Consider the following 17,062-nt stretch of genomic DNA (forward strand, 5'->3'; position numbering starts at 1 on the left):
GTATTATCAGTTAAGCATCCAACTTCGGCTCAGGTCATGATCTCACAGTTCCTGAGTTGGAGCCCCGCGACGGCCTCTGTGCTGACAGCTCAGAGCCTGGAGCCTGTTTTGGATTCTGTGTCTCCCTCTCTCTCTTTCTCTGCCCCTCCCTGTCTCACAATGTCTCTTTCTCAAAAATAAATAAATATTTTTACAAAAATTAATAAAAAAAAAAAGAAAACCTGTAAAAAGACTAAATAGTTTACAAATATTAATCTGTTTAACCCAAACAAGACCTTAAGCAGGTCTTCAGGACTCATAAACACTAGGCTCAGGACTTTAGCAAACACACAAAGAGTAAGTCCCTTGCTCAAAGCTATACAGCTAATACAAACGGAAGCTTCATGATGTGAATTTAAATTCATACCTATTTCTGGAGTATTTATGCTTTACATTTTGCTAGCAAAATATACAGGTAACAAAAGCTACTGACCTGGTTTTTGTTTTTTGTTTTGTTTTGTTTTGTTTTAAGGAGAAGAACGTTGTGTCAAATCTGCAGTGCCAACAGTTTATTTGGTAAGTAAAATACCTTCATCAATTCCTTTAATTCTCAAGCAGTGACTATCAAATGTTTTGTGAAATGCTAGAACCTCTTAAGAGTTCTTCATGCATTATAATGATATAATCAGCTAGGATATTAAATAATAATTTTAAATATATATAGAAATTAATGAAGGAACTTATTACCAAGTTTTACTTTTTTTCCTAATGTTTACTTATTTTTGAGACAGAGATTGACAGAGCATTAGTAGTGGAGGCACAGGGAGAGAGGTAGACACAGAATCCAAAGTAGGCTCCAGGCTCTGAGCTATTAGCACAGAGCCCAACGCAAGGCTCAAACTTATGAACCATGAGATCATGACCTGAGACGAAGTTGGGCGCTCAACTGACTGAGCTACCCACATGCCCCACCAAGTTTTACTTTCTAGAAATTGTAGCTTTTGCCTCAGATTATCAGGGGTAAGAAGGAAGAGGGTTCTACTCAAACAATAACAACAAATACTCTCTTAAGCTATAAAAATATTTTTTTAGTCAAGGACTCCAAAAATAGATTCCTATTAAGGATCTAATTATTTAAAGTCTTAAAGATATTCCAACGTAGGATATCAGTCCATAGCTTTATGTCTGCTCTTTGCTCCAAGCTCTTTCTTGCATATGAGACTCAATGGCACTTAGTAGCCAGAGGTATTATGGTTATGTGCTAGAAGAAAAACAAAAATAAAATACTTAATCATGAATGTTGGCAGTGTGTTTTGGGTTTTGAACCCAATTTCCAATGTGTATGTGGGGGCTCTTCCCCACACCATCAAACAACTCAACTCAATTCTGACATTATCTACCTGGAGATAGCATCTGATTCCACAGGTTAAAGATTTAGTTTCACAAAAAGCCCCCACCCATTCAGACACCAGTTGTAAGTCCAGATTATCATCTGTGCTTTTGATCTACCGATTAGATGTTCCAGTGACAACCCCCTCCTTGGGTCTAATGAATTTGTTAGAGTGCCTCATGGAGCCCAGAGAAATTATCTACTTACTAGATAGCAGTTTATTATGAAAGAATGTAATTCAGGAAGAGCCACATGGAAGAAATGCATAGGGCAAGGTATGTGAGAAGGGTACACTCTTCCAGGCATGGAACTCTCCCCAAATCTCCACATGTTTACCAACCTAGATGCTCTCTGAACCCTGTCGTTTTGGGTTTTATGGAGGCTTCATTACACAGACGTGACTGATTAAACCATTGGCCACTGGAGATCTATTCAACCTCCAGTCCCTTGCCTTTCCCCAGAGATCAGAGAGATGGGACTGAGAGCTCCAATTCTCTCATCAAATGGTTGGTTTTCCAGCCTACCAGGCACCTTCCTTAGGTGGAGTCCAAAAGTCATGCCATTAACATAACAAAAGATACCTTGATCACTCTCACCAAATTAAGTGAAAGCATACAGCTTAAAAATCTCAGATTAAAGCCAGTTATTTGGTTAAAATTGGCTCATTTTCCCTACAAGATAATATTTAGTCAAGAATAAGGGAAAACATTCCTATTTTGAATAAAAAGCTATAGGCATGTCACTGTATATTAAGAAACTAATAACCAACTTATTGTAAGTTGTGTAAGAAAGCCCAAGTATGTAGCTTTGAAATTTTACAAGAATGTAGCAGCTACTTAGTATATCCACTTAATATTATGAATCTCTAAATAAATCACAAAAATCCTTCTATGGAAGCCTTAACTCAGCATGTTTATCTCTATTTAAAGCTTTGGTTTTCCTTTGGTTTTTGCCAAAATATCAACACATCTTCTACAATGAAACACAAAGGTAAAAGAAAATGAAACAACTATTTGGAAAAGAACAAGTCAAGTTCACTTCAATATGAATAAAACTGTCCCAACAGGGTTAAGATGAGAGTTACTTTTCTGATAGAAAAGAAATTTGCTTTTTGAACAGAAAATGTGAAGAAAAAAATCTTAAGTTTTAGTTTCAAAAGATCTGTCAAACAGGAGAGAAGAAAAGTGATACCTGTACTTACTGTCGTTGGATCCCATGCTAATGAGGTCATCAGAGTCAACATTGTGAACTATGGCTGCTTTGTATCCTGCTCTCTGTGCATTTAAAACCTGCAGGTCAGAAAAACAATCATGATAGGAGGAAGAGAGTGCATTGTCATACAGTCACTCAACTTCAACATAAATTAGCAAGTCTGTACCATGTTTCTAGGACTAGATTATGTATCTATGTAAGAATGGATCTCAAATATGTTCTTGAAATAGAACATGTTTTACAATTGATTATCAATGACTTTAGACATCTTCTTGACTTCGTTAATGGCACTAAATGAATGAGAAACAAATAAAAAACAGAGATACAAGCTCAAATACTAGAAAGATCCAAAGCAATAAACCTGTCTAGTGCTAATACGTAGAGACTTGCTATGCTTAGGCTCCAGAGTCATCAGCCCTTGAGCATTGAAATCGACCTCTACTGCTTACTAGTGGGATAAACTTGGACAAATTATTTTTCCTCACGTGGATTAATCAGAATAATTTTATCCTACCACTGAAAAAAAAAAAAAAAACAACCAATCTTCAGGAGATAAGATTGCCTTGAGGAATCAATATTTTATTCATCTTTACAGCCTCTATAGCACCTGCAAAATAGCCTCACAGAATAGGCACTCGCTAAACATTACTTGAATGAGTAAATGTATAAAATATACGCTCTAATTAATAGCCCACATTTTAACATTACAAACACAAGAGAGGAAATTAGGCAGAGCTCTTTTTTTTAAGCTTATTTATTTATTTTGGGGGGGGGGGGGAGAATGCGCATTCGTGAGCAGACGAAGAGCAGAGAGGCAGAGAGAGAATCCCAAGCAGACACCATGCTGTCAGCACAGAGCCTAAAGCAGGGTTCGATCCCAAGAACTATGAGATCATGACCTGACCTAACTCGAGAGTCTGAGCCATCTTAGTACCCCAAGCAGAGACAGTTTAAGAAACTAATTAAAATAGCATAAACAGTTCACCAACACAGGTAGTACTGCTCTAACGTTAGGAATACAGCAAGAAAATTAACCAGCCGACAAAACTGTTACAAGGAATGTTCTGTAGTCCTGCAAGAAAATGTCAATAATAAGAAAGGTTTTTTTTTGTTTGTTTGTGTCCATTTTTAAGCAGATTTTGTTACCCAATTAAAATTGAGAAAATGCTAGCTTTAAAGCTTCTTCCCCATAGATACTGCTGCTGTTTCAAGGGGAAAGAAAAATACTCTTAGGAAAGATTATTAGTTTCTAAATCTTATTTCTTATTTACTACTTATATATTAATCTATTCATTATATTACCATAGCAGGCAAGACTTCATGTAGATTTCACTTAAACAAAAGTAGAGTTGGCTGGGGTTGCTATTAGTTTATTTGATGCTTCAATGGCCATTTTAACTGTTCCCCAAAAGCTAGCCAAGTAACTGAGGAGAAATGTTTCTTGCACACATCCAAGAACAACTGTTCCCAGAGATACAATTTAAGAAATATAAAATTCATATCAAAAGCTGTTCTTTTCTAATAAAAAAACAAGTTTGGTTTTCTTTTTAAAGCCAATTAATGCACACAGTCATTGAAATTGCATGTATTAGCTTGTTTCTCTGCAAAATATATATTTGTGAGCAAACATACAACATGATAGGACACGCAGAAAAGAGGTCTCAGGAGCCATAATAAAGAGTAAAAAAGGGGGCGCCTGGGTGGCTCAGTCGGTTGAGCATCTGACTTTGGTTCAGGTTATGGTCTTCCTGTTCATGCATGGGTTTGAGCCCTGCATTGGGTTCTGCACTGGCAGCAGGGAGCCTCCTTGGGATTCTCTCTCTCTCCCTCTCTCTCTGCTCCTCTCTCCTCAATAAATAAATAAACATTAAAAAAAAAAAAAAGCTTCTCTGTTAAAAAAAAAAAAGAGTAAAAGAAGTTCAACTCAGTAAGTATTTGAGTTCACATAATAAAACTACATAAGGTACTGTGCGACACAATGCAGAACTCAAAAGGTGAATCAGAAACCATCGCTATCCTCCAAGAGATCTCAATACTCACGGATATCCAAAGAGGTCAAGTACTTTCTTGCCTCTCTATCTGCTCACACTATTATCTCTGCTAGGAATAAGGTTTTGTCTTCTGGATCAGGCCTTAAAATTCCATGATCTCCATGAAGCCTGCCTGTTCAATGCCCTATTCTGCATGTTTTTTTTCAAGCACCCACATAATTCCTCCCCGCTTAGAGTATTTATATAAATTTTTTTACATTTTTCTTAAAGATCTTATATAGTGCCTTACATTATATTTACATATACATGTACTATCCCATTTTGAAAAAAACCCTTCATGGGGTCCTTAAATTTCCGTGTGAACTTTTGCGGTTAGAAGAGACAAAGCAATCATCAATTTTACAAAAGGTTTTCTGACCCTCAAATTGTTAAGAACCACCAAAATAAATTATTGGATTTACAACAATCTGCTATATGTATAACTAAATCTAGTCATTAGGTTCTTAAAATTGCATGGAGCAAATGAGAAATGTTTCTTTCACACATTCAAAATGCAATTGTTTCCATAAATACAGTATTATATCAATATCAAAAGCTGTTCTCTGCTAACAAAATAATAAAATTCCTGAAACAGAAAACTTAGAAAACTACTAAAATGCGGAGGAATTTTGAACGTACAAGTGTGAATTCCAAAAAATAGAAACATGTTTCCCCAAGGCTTTTGTTATTGTTTTTATTTATCTCTAAAATAAAGTATTAAAATTAAATCAAGAAACATATTACATATGGAACCACAGACTTATGAATACAAACAAGGAAAATACATCCATGTTTATGAACCTCAAAACTCATGCGTCAGTCAAATTACATTACATTTTTAACTAAGCAGCAGCTGGTATTTTTAAGAACACAAGGCAAAAATAAAACCTAAATCATTTAGTAAACATGTGCAAAGTTTCACATTCATAAAATGCAACCTCAAACACATGGTGTCAGATGGAGGCAAAGGACTCAAAGATTCATGAATAAAAAGCATGCACGGTGAACAAACCTAAATTCCAAGAGACATCAAAACTGAGAATTTCAGTCAAAAGCCTTCTGAATTGTATTGCCAATCTGCCTTTTTAAGAAGACTGATTGATCAGAGCTGTTAAGCTGAAATTGTGGTGAATACTGTAAATATTTTACATCCAATCAACAAACTAGCTGCAACTAAATTATGATGGCCAGGTGGCACCTACCGAAGAGTTTTGAAGAAATATGGGACTGCTGACTTGTTATTATAAGTAGCCAGTATGTCAGAAGATAGCAGACTGCCAATGGAAGAGCCTTCAATAAGACAGGTTCTAAAAAAGGAACCCTGGAGGGGCACCTGGGTGGCTCGGTTGGTTAAGCGTCCATCTTTTGATTTCAGTTCAGGTTACGGTCTCACAGCTCATGAGAGTGAGCTGCATGTCAGGCTCTGCACTGACAGCGTGGAACCTGCTAGGGATTCTCTCTCTCCCTCCCTCTCTGCCCCTCAACCCCACTCTCAAAATAAATAAATAAGAGGAACCCTGGAAATGACACAATAGTCCATCTTATTTCCAGACTGGACAAATTTGTAATACTGACACTAATAAAATAAGCCTTGTAAGAAGAATTGATTGAGCTGTCAAGATCATAGGTAGAGATCTTTTATGGGACACCAAGGCATGAGAAGTTGGGGGAAACTGTTGATGGAATACACATAACAGGCTGCAGACTAAAAGCTATAATCAATAAAGGAAACCTCTATATGCTAGTGCTTTATATATACTATCTCTAATACCTAACACAACTCTACATAGTATTTTGGAAATGAGGAAAAATAGGTAAATGAAACTGCCCTAAGATCACATTTAGGCACAGCTGAGATGTGAATATACTTTTTTCTGATTACACAGAGAAGCATGGGATTTCCAATGATTTGGGAGGAGAAACAGAACAATTAATCTCACTTAACATTTTACAAATGTCTGGGAAGAGGAAGTAAACTAAGAAAGCATCAAGACTCAGACACCATGATTGTAAAATCTTGTGGGCCAAATAAAAAAGTGCTAAAATATTGTAATAGAGTTTGTGGAAACATAGAGGGGGAAAAAGGTGTAGGCTGAAACACCTATGGCAGATTTTATGGGACTGTATGACACTTTAATAAAGAGAGAAGATTTGAGCTAACAGTAGAAAAGAGTTGGGGGAAATTTCTCATATGAAAGAAAAGAAAAATAACAGAAGTCAGGATCTAGCAAAGCCTATTAAAAACAAAACAAAATAAAACACAGAGTTGACATTACTAAACAAAGAAGAATGTCACTGAAAGGAAGAGCAGCAGAGGAATTAAAATTATAAACTCTTGGAACGAGATTACCAGGCTTCAAATTCTGACTCTGTCATATGCGAGCTGTACAAACTTAGACAACCAAGCACTTAAAATAGTGCTTAAACAGCACCTGGCACATATTAAATAAGTGCTAGCTATGATTATTGTCATTACTATTGATTTTTACTGTTGCTCTAGGAGACTCAGAGGTGAGAAGAGAGAAAAAAAGGGGACAGATTGTGTAGTACCTTAAAGACCATTCAGAAAAACAGATAAGGGGTCTACTCTGTCAAGCGTTTACGTAAGGCAAGTGAACAAGGGGTTGACATGGCTAAGGCAGTATTTTAGAACAATTTAGTATACTGAGATTGATCCGGAAAGGAAAAACTGAAGACTCAGGGCTGCTGTGACAAGGCAGAATAATAGAATGATGGAAATGATATGAAAGAAAATAGAATGATGGCAATGATATGAATGAATGCTATCTTTTATTCCTCTTCATAAACTAATTTTTGAACCTAGGAAACTTGAGGGACACACTTAACCAAAAATAGGAAAGCTGATAAGTGCAGGTTGTTTTCATAAGGACAAAGAAAGGAATGACTCTGAGCACACTAAATCTGAGAGGTAGCAAGGTTTCTATATATCGAATTTTTTCTAGGTAGATAAAACAGATTAAGACGAGATAAAAATTTAAAGATTTTCAACATTAATTCACTCATTCATTCAACAAATATTTGAAATAAATCTACCCACCTGGTGTTAAAAATAAATAATTACCCTATCAAAATAACACCAGCATTCTTCACAAAGCTAGAACAAATAAGCCTAAAATTTGCATGGAACCAGATAAGACCCCGAATAGCCAGAGCAATCTTGAAAAAGAAACCCAAAGCAGGAGGCATCACAATCCCGGACTTCAAGCTGTAATCATCAAGACAGTATGGTATTGACATAATAACAGACACTCAGATCAATGGAACAGATTAGAGAACCCAGAAATGGACCCACAAACCTATGGCCAACTAATCTTTGACAAAGTAGGAAGGACTATCCAATGGAATAAAGACAGTCTCTTCAGCAAGTGGTGATGGGAAAACTGGACAGCGATATGCAGAAGAATGAACCTGGACCACTTTCTTAACCGTACACAAAAATAAACTCAAAATGGACGAAAGACCTAAATGTAAGACAGGAAGCCACCAAAATCCTCAAGGAGAAAGCAGGCAAAAACTTCTTTGATCTTGGCCACAGCAACTTCTTACTCAACACGTCTCCAGAGGCAAGGGAAAAAAAAGCAAAAATGAACTACTGGGACCTCATCAAAATAAAAAGCTTCTGCACAGCGAAGGAAACAATCAGCAAAACTAAAAGGCAACCAGCAGAATGGGAGAAGATATTTGCAAATGACATATCAGATAAAGGGTTAGCATACAAAATCTATAAAGAACTTACCAAACTCAACACCCAAAAAACAAATAATCCAGTGAAGAAATGGGCAAAAGACATGAAAAGACACTTCTCCCAAGAAGACATCCAGATGGCCGACACATGAAAAAATGCTCCACATCACTCATCATCAGGGAAATACAAATCAAAACCACAATGAGATACCACCTCACACCTGTCAGAATGGCTAACATTAACAATTCAGGCAACAACAGATGTTGGCTAGGATGCAGAGAAAGAGGATCTCTTTTGCCCTGCTAGTGGGAATGCAAGCTGGTGCAGCCACTCTGGCAAACAGTATGGAGGTTCCTCAAAAAATTAAAAATAGAACTATCCTATGACCCAGAAATTTCACTACTGGGTATTCATCCAAGGGATACAGGTATGCTGTTTCGAAGGGACACGTGCACCCCAATGTTTATAGCAGCACTATCAACAATAGCCAAAGTATAGGAAGAGCCCAAATGTCCATGGATGGATGAATGGATAAAGAACATGTGGTACATATATACAATGGAGTATTACTTGGCAATCAAAAAGAATGAAATCTTGGCATTTGGAACTACGCGGATGGAACTGGAGGGTATTATGCTAAGTGAAATTAGTCAGTCAGAGAAAGACAAATATCATATGACTTCATTCATATGAGATAAAACAGATGAACATAAGGGAAGGGAAGCAAAAATAATATAAAAACAGGAAGGGGGAAAAAACATGAGACTCTTAAATATGGAGAAAAAAACAGAGGGTTACTGGAGAGGTTGTGGGAGGGGGGATGGGCTAAATGGGTAGCGGGCATTAGGGAATCTACTCCTGAAATCATTGTTGCACTATATGCTAACTAATTTGGATGTAAATTAAAACAGTAAAATTAAAAAATTAATAAATAAATAAATAAACTTGTAATAAAACGTAACCCATTCACAGTTTTACATTTCCTACGGTCTTCAAACCCCTTTAACATCTATACGTGAACTAAGTGTACTTTGTTTTTCCTCTTAGAGGAGACACTACAAAGAAGCAGACCTGTGTATATCTCTAAGCTATATACCTGCAAGAATTGTAAAAATTCAACAGAGCTGACTTTCCTTCATGGGAAAGGACCTTGAAAAGAACTCAATTATTGTATCAGACAGCAGTCCAGGTGGTCATGTAAAATAAGAGACACTTGTAACAACAGTATTTTTTTTTTATCTGAAATGCATTTCAAATAAAAGACTCAAGTCTTTATCTGAATTATAGTATTCTTTTTGCATGAAGAATAATTTGTAACACTTGAACAACAGGGAAAAGGTGAGCTCAAAACCAAGATTACTTCAGAAAGACAGGTAATATTCCATGAATACCATACACTTATTGTAGCTGCCCAGTGTTTCTGAGAACATCTGCCTTCAAGTGATGGACAAAAGATATTTGATTCAAAATGGTAGTCAATTTTAAATATATTCTCTAATTTTTATGATAATACAACCTTAAGTTTAGTTGATTATTTCAACATTTTATTCTAAATGTAAAAAGGTGATTTATTTTAACTAGGAAGCTGAAAGAATGTACTGAAATATGTCAGAGTGAGTAATTCATTCAGAATAAAAATATGATTTAGAGGGAAATTTCCAGGATGTTACAATTTTATTTACTAAAACAAGCAAAGTGATAATAGAAATTTTAAAATATGCAATAAATATAGGGAAAACTCTACTCCCCTGGCTTCGGTATAAATATAAAAAATATATCTATCTCGAGATGCATTGTAAGTGCTTGACTACTAGGAAGAGAACGCCTAAATTTTCTTGAACTCCCATTTAATCATATGATACCTTCAGTGACTTTAAAGCATCTTTTATTTTCCTTTGGCTCTCAATCTACTTTCCTGCCCAAGAATGAACTTGAGTTCACATTTTAAATAGATACTTTAAAACATTTCTACATTAATAGTGTTGTCTACAAAAAACATAATTAACATCATATTTTCTGGTGAAACACTAAATGTCTTCTGAGTAACAGCAACAAGGGAAAGATATTCACTCACACCACATCTATTCAGCATTGTACTGAAAGTCTGGCCAATGAAATAAGGAAGGTGGAGGGCACAGGGCAGTGGGGGTGGGGAAGAGAGAAGAAAAGTGATTACAAAGATCACAAAGGAAGGTGCTCTTAATTTGCAAATTGATATAATCAACCTGATGAATTAATAAAAGGCTACAAGAGGAAACAACTGAGTTTAGAATTCTATATCCAGCTTAAACTCTTCCTTCAAAAATAAAGATGAAATTAAGATATTTCCAGATCAACAAAAACTGAGAGAATTTGTGTCAGTAGACCTACAAGAAATATTTTTAAAACTCCTTCAGGCTGAGATGAATGAAGAGTAGTCAATAATTTGAATCTACAGGGGCACCTGGGTGGCTCAGTCGGTTAAGCATCCGACTTTGGCTCAGGTCATGATCTCACAGCTTGTGAGTTTGAGCCCCGGATCAGGCTCTGTGCTGACAGCTCAGAGCCTAGAGCCTGCTTTGGATTCTGTGTCTCCCTCTCTCTCTGTCCCTCCCCTGCTCGCATGCTCTCTCTCTCAAAAATAAATAAATATTAAAAAAAAATTTTTTTAATTAAAAAAATAATTTGAATCTACACAAAATAAACAGCATCAGTAAATGTAACTATGTAGGTAATATGAAAGCAGTATAAAGACATTTTTATTTGTAACTCTTTTCTTCTCCTATTTGTTTTAGAAGACAGCTGCTAAAAAAATAATGTCTTAATGGACTTATATAAAGATACAATTTATATGACAATAATAGTACAATAGCATGATAGAGGAGGTAGGGAATAAAGGTATATTGGACCAAAATTTTTATATACTATTTAAACTGACTTAGTATTAATCTGAACTACATTGTTTTAATTTAAAATGTTAACTGCAATACCAGGACAATCACTATGAAAATAATTTAAACATATATAGAAGAAACAATAAGGAACTTAATAAGGCATGCTAGAAAATCCCATTTAACACAAAAGAAGGCAGGTATTGAAAAAATAAAAAAGACATGAGTGAGAGAAAACAAATTATGTGGCAGAGGTAAAGCCTATTTTATAAGTAGTTACATTAAAGGTAAACAGACTGAATATTCCAATAAAACACCAGAGAATGACAGAATGGATTAAAAAACATGTTCCATCTATGTGCTTTCTATAAGAGAATCAAACTTTAAACAATTCAAGGACACATATAGGTTGAAAATGAAAGGAAAAAAAAGATGTATCTTGCAAACAGTACAAAACTTAAAGATAAAAATTCTTATTAAGACAAAGACATTTTATGTTTTCCATCAGGAAGATACAGGCACTATAAAAGTATATACACTTAAATACAGAGTTCCAAAATATACGAAGCAGAAACAGAGAAAAGTGAAGGGAGAAACACACTATCTTCTAATGGACAGAAGAACTAGTCAGAAGATAACAAAGAAATGGAAGACTTGAACAAAACTATAAACCAGCTACACCTTACAGACCTCTATAAAACATTCTAGTCAACAATAAACATTCTTCTCAAGTGCATATTCTCCAGGGTAGACCAGGTGTTAGGCCATTAAATAATCTTCAATAACTTTAAAAGTACTAAAATCATACAAAGTTCTCCAAACACAATGAAGTTAGAAATCAATATTAGACAGAAATTTGAGAAATTCACAGATATGTCAAAATTAGACAACACAGCCTGAATAACCCATGAGTCAAAAAAGAAATCACCAGGGAAATTGTAAAATACTTTGAGATGATGAAAACAAAACATATCAAAACTTATGCAATGCAGTGCTCGCTTCGGCAGCACATATACTAAAACTTATGCAATGCAGCTAACACTGTGCATTTGACAAAATCAACACACTTTCATGATAAAAACCCTCAATAAATATCAAAACAGTATGGTACCGGCACAAAAATAGACACATAGATCAATGGAAAAAAATAGAAAGCCCAGAAATAAACCCCACACTTAGACGGCCAATTAATCTACAACAAAGGAGGCAAGAATATACAATGGGAAAAAGATGGTCTCTTTAACAAATGGTGTTGGGAAAATGGTCAACTACATGCAAAAGAATGAATATGGACTACTTCTTATACCATCCACAAAAATAAACTCAAAATGGATTAAAAATCTAAATGTGAGACCTGAAACCACAGAACTCCTAGAAACAAACAGAGGCAGTCATCTCTGACATTGGCCTTAGTGACATTTTCCTAGATATGTCTCCTCAGACAAGGGAAACAAAAAAGAAACTACTGGGACTTCACCAAAATAAAAAACTTTTGCAGAGTAAAACAAATCATTAACAAAACAAAAAGGCAACCTACTGAGTGGGAGAAGATATTTGGAAATGATTTATCTGGTAAGAGGTTAATATCCAAAATATACAAAGTATACAACTCAACACCAAAATATCTGTTGATGAGGATGTGGAGAAAAAGGAACCCCAGGTTACCGCTGGTGGGAATATAAATTAGTGCAGCCACTGTGGAAAGCAGTATAGAGGTTCCTCAAAAATTAAAAATAGAAATACCCCATAACCCAGTAATTCTACTACCGGTATTTACCTAAACAAAACAAAAACACTAATTCAAAAAGATATATGCACCCCCATGTTTACTGCTGCATTATTTACAATACCCAAGACACAGAAGCAACTTAAGCGTCCACTGATAGAAGAATGGATAAAGAAAATGTGGTGGATGTGCGCGCGTGCACACACACACACGCATACACACACACACACAATGTAGGATTACTCAGTCATAAAAAAGAATGAGATCTTGCCATCTGCGGGACAATATGGATGGACCTAGAGGTATTATGCTAAGGGAAATAAGTCAGACAAAGGCAAATACCAAAAGATTTTATTTATGTGTGAAATCTAAAAACCAAAACAAAGCAGAAACGGCGCAAGTACAAACAGGAAACTGGGGTTGCCAGAGGGGAAGAGGATGAGGGCAAAAAGGGGTGAAGGGGAGTGGCAGGTACCAGCTTCCAGTTACGGGAAAAAAAAAAGTCACAGGGATGAAAAGTAGAGCATAGGGAATACAGTCGATGGTATTGTAATACCGTTGTATGGTGACAGACGGTAGCTATGCTTGTGGTGAGTATAGTGTAACACATAGAGTTGTTAAATCACCATGTTGTACACCTGAAACTAATGTAACATTATGTGTTAACTACACTTCAATTAAAGAAAATGGAAGAAAAAGGATAATCTTCAACAAATGGTGCTGGAACAATTAAATATCCATATGCAAAAAAATGAAATAAAAAATAATTTTGACGTATCCCTTGTACCAAATTCAAATGACAACTAAAAATGAACCACTTAGACCTAAATTTAAAACATTAAAACTACAAAATTCCTAGAAGACAATATAAGGGGAAACCTTTGTGACCTTAGGAAGGCAATTTTTTTTTTATATATAACACCAAAAGTACATTCATAAAAAGATAATTAGGTTTCATCAATATTAAGAATTTCTTCTCTTCAAAAGGCATGTCAGGAAAAAAGCCATAGGCTAGAAGAAAATGTTTGTACTATGCATATCTGATAAAAACAAAAAACTTGATTAACTTTTTAGAATTCATTTTGATGATTATTCTAGTAATGACAGCAAAAGACTAAAGAGACTCTCTACCAAGAAGGCACACTGGTGGCAAATACACATGTGAAAAGTGCTCAGAAAAAAAATGATGAATGCATGAATGAATGAATGAATGAATGAATGAGTGAATGATAGGGTCTGGCTTTCCTGAAGGCATCTGCTACTTGATTAACTGTTTAGAATTCATTTTGATGATTACTCTAGTGATGAGAGCAAGTGAAAGAATTCTAGTGCAAACATACATACTTAAGCAAGATAAAAATAAGTTGTAAATATCTCTATCTTCGGACCCTTCTAGTAGGACAAATCACTTTTAAAGTGTTGGCTACATTAGGATAAACACAGTAAAGTAGGGCTGCTTCTTATGGTATTTCTTAATAAAAGATGATGGTATCATGCCAAGTTCATCTGAGTCAAACAATTTGGGGGGGGAACCAATTTTATTTGGTCCGTGTCCTCAGCTTTCTAAAGATCTGCCCTGATGCAGGGGTGGATTTTAGACCATTCAGTTAAGACTGCAAAAATGACAAATTCCATAAAAAGCTCTTATCTCAATTAGGCCTTTGATAGGTACTCAGGGAGTTCAAGATAATACTACTAGACAAAGAGAGTGCAGATGGACATCCATCAATGACTAACAAGAACATGTGTCTCCACCTCACCACCTTGGCTATAGTAAGAGTTCCTGCTTTGTTTCAAGGCTAACAATTTATTTCCTCAGCTCTCCTCATTTGCAGAAAGTATCTAAGAATTAAAAGTTGCTATTATCTTCTTTTCATAAAGACTTTATTAGATGATCTTTGGAGGCCTCCGAGATTTTATGCTTCTCCCTTCATCTCTATTATTTCATACTTTAAATTTTGATTTGCAACCCATCTTAGGGCAGAATAAAAATCTTCACTAGTCTCATTCAGACATTTTTTTCCTCTACTTGTTTTTTACTTTCTCCTGAAGTAGAGTAGAGGCTACTGACCTGTTCCTCAGCCAGTTCCAAAGCATATCAGTTTGTTTTAAACTGTTTAGGGAATTTAAACGGTGGTCAGACCCTTTGTATTTACTCATATGCTCTCAGTACTATCATGAGAGCCTACTAAATAAAGTTCCAGGAGATGATCTGGCTACTGAATACAGCTTAGACTACGAGATGATAAAATTACATATACTCAGCGGAAGTTCATTCAGCAAGTGCCACAGCTAGGTAGTACTTGCTAGAGAGTTTGGAGGTGGGGTCCTTACCACTGCTGCTCTTGGGAGAGCAGGTTAAGTCCAAAGTTGCATGGTAAAAGAGGCCACCCTCCAAAGATGGGGTCCTTAATGACTACTAGGTATCGAAGTTCAATAATTTAGTGACTTTGGTTCACTAGGAAGGATATAAGTTGTTGCACCACGAATTCTAGCTATTGGTGCACTGCCTATCAAAGCTGTGGACCTTAAAGTAAAGAGCAGGTGTGCACAAATTCCACTGGAAGCATCACCACACTTCATTCAGTTTCACTACAGGGAGGATGATCAGGTTAGGACATATGAATTAAAGGACATATCTTTTTAAGTACAATAAATGGAGACAAACGTAAAGGAGCTAAATTTGGCTTCTGTTATTGGTAATAAGAAATAAGTTTCTTGGCCACACACATGCTAGCTAACCTTATCTCATGCTCTCACATATAGAAGTTTCCTGGAAGTGAATTCCTAGTTCCCTGATTTGCAGCGAGTAGAATTCAGCAGGCCCCACGGGCACTAGTTCAGGTAGGATTTCTTCACTGCTGGTACGATGTTCAGCTCCCCTATCAGAAATGTGAAGATAATGCTAGAATCTATGAAACACCAATTCCTACTGTAGCCATTATGCTTAATATATGATAGCTGGAATTAAGTCTCCTGATTTTTTTGTAAACACTTCAGTGCCAGCATGGGGGCAGGCCTTGAAAAAGTAATGATCTCATCTTTTCATGATATTGTTCATATAAATGATACCACTGAATTTTAAAAAAATTGACATAGAAGAACTTCCCCATCCTGATAAAGAACTTCTTGGTAAAAACTTTAATTATCAGAAAACTAAACCTGGTATCATCTAGAAAAAGAGAGATCTGATAAAATAAACGGACATTTAGGGTATTTTGAATGTAAGATTGTATGTCCCTTAAGGAAAGGAACTACCTTATTTGTATATATTTCAAGCCTAGAAGAAGCCCTCTCACATAAACATTTGTTTAATCAAACTAAATCACAACCAAGGTAAAGGTCTATCCAGCCCTACCCAGCAAGACATACGCCACAAAAATAAAAGTTCCTTATCTCTGTGCTTAAACTTAGTTCCCCTGGAAATATATGCCAAAAATTTTACTTCAGTCATCATGGATAAAAATGTTCCTAAAGTATTTTGCATTTTCCCAACTTTCTCAGTAAAAGGTACCCGATATGATTTGACCTTTTCCAGTGACCTGGGGATCATTATGAAATATGCTTTCTCAAACCCCAGCTGGTTTTTCTCCTTAATGTTAAGTGTCAAATGTCACTTCCTCTCTCTCTCTAGTCACTAGTAGTAGGCTACTAGTAGTCATTCCAGCCTTTCCCCACCCTTAATTCTTTTTGGTGGTACAGAAACAAAAAGGTAACCCTGATAAGTATTCAATTCTTTAAAAAAAAAAAAAAAAAAATCAAGTACATACAAGTTCCAAGAAAAATTGTCAAGAAAAGCATGTGGTTTTAATGCTGAAACGTTGTGACATTTATTATGGTGATGCAAAGGCACACTTCCTCTCTTATTTCAGGTTATATTTTAAGAGTGTTGACCTTTTGACAAATGGTAAATGTTTAGGCTTGGAGATAAGTTGAATTTATTTGTTTCGTTAGAAAATATTTTTGGTAGGGCTGGTAAAATCTGTGTCCGCATGCAAAGCCATACTTGTTTTAAGAATAGCAGAAAACAGAAGCTAGAATCCTTGGGAACTTTAAAAATTAAAGATTTTATGTTACATTCCAGTAGCAGCATTTTATTTTAAACAAAATTTTTAATGTTTTTATTTTTTAACATAATTTACTTTATTT

At 35.6% G+C, this 17,062-nt stretch overlaps 1 protein-coding gene across 4 annotated transcripts in view; it reads right to left on the reverse strand.

Annotated features, from left to right (window-relative positions):
• The window catches only part of RNF13 (ring finger protein 13), a 156,741-nt gene that overhangs the window by 65,054 nt on the left and 74,625 nt on the right, over positions 1-17,062 (reverse strand). For 3 of the 4 annotated variants that reach the window (XM_042955404.1, XM_042955403.1, XM_042955405.1), the window contains exon 5: positions 2,571-2,658. In XM_042955404.1, coding sequence (XP_042811338.1) covers positions 2,571-2,658 — 88 coding nt within the window. Of the gene's footprint in view, positions 1-2,560; positions 2,659-17,062 lie in introns of all 4 variants that reach the window. The other variant, XM_042955406.1, reaches the window with a different exon arrangement.

The sequence above is a fragment of the Panthera leo genome, chromosome C2 (genome assembly GCF_018350215.1).
Source record: "Panthera leo isolate Ple1 chromosome C2, P.leo_Ple1_pat1.1, whole genome shotgun sequence".
Lineage (NCBI taxonomy): Eukaryota > Metazoa > Chordata > Mammalia > Carnivora > Felidae > Panthera > Panthera leo.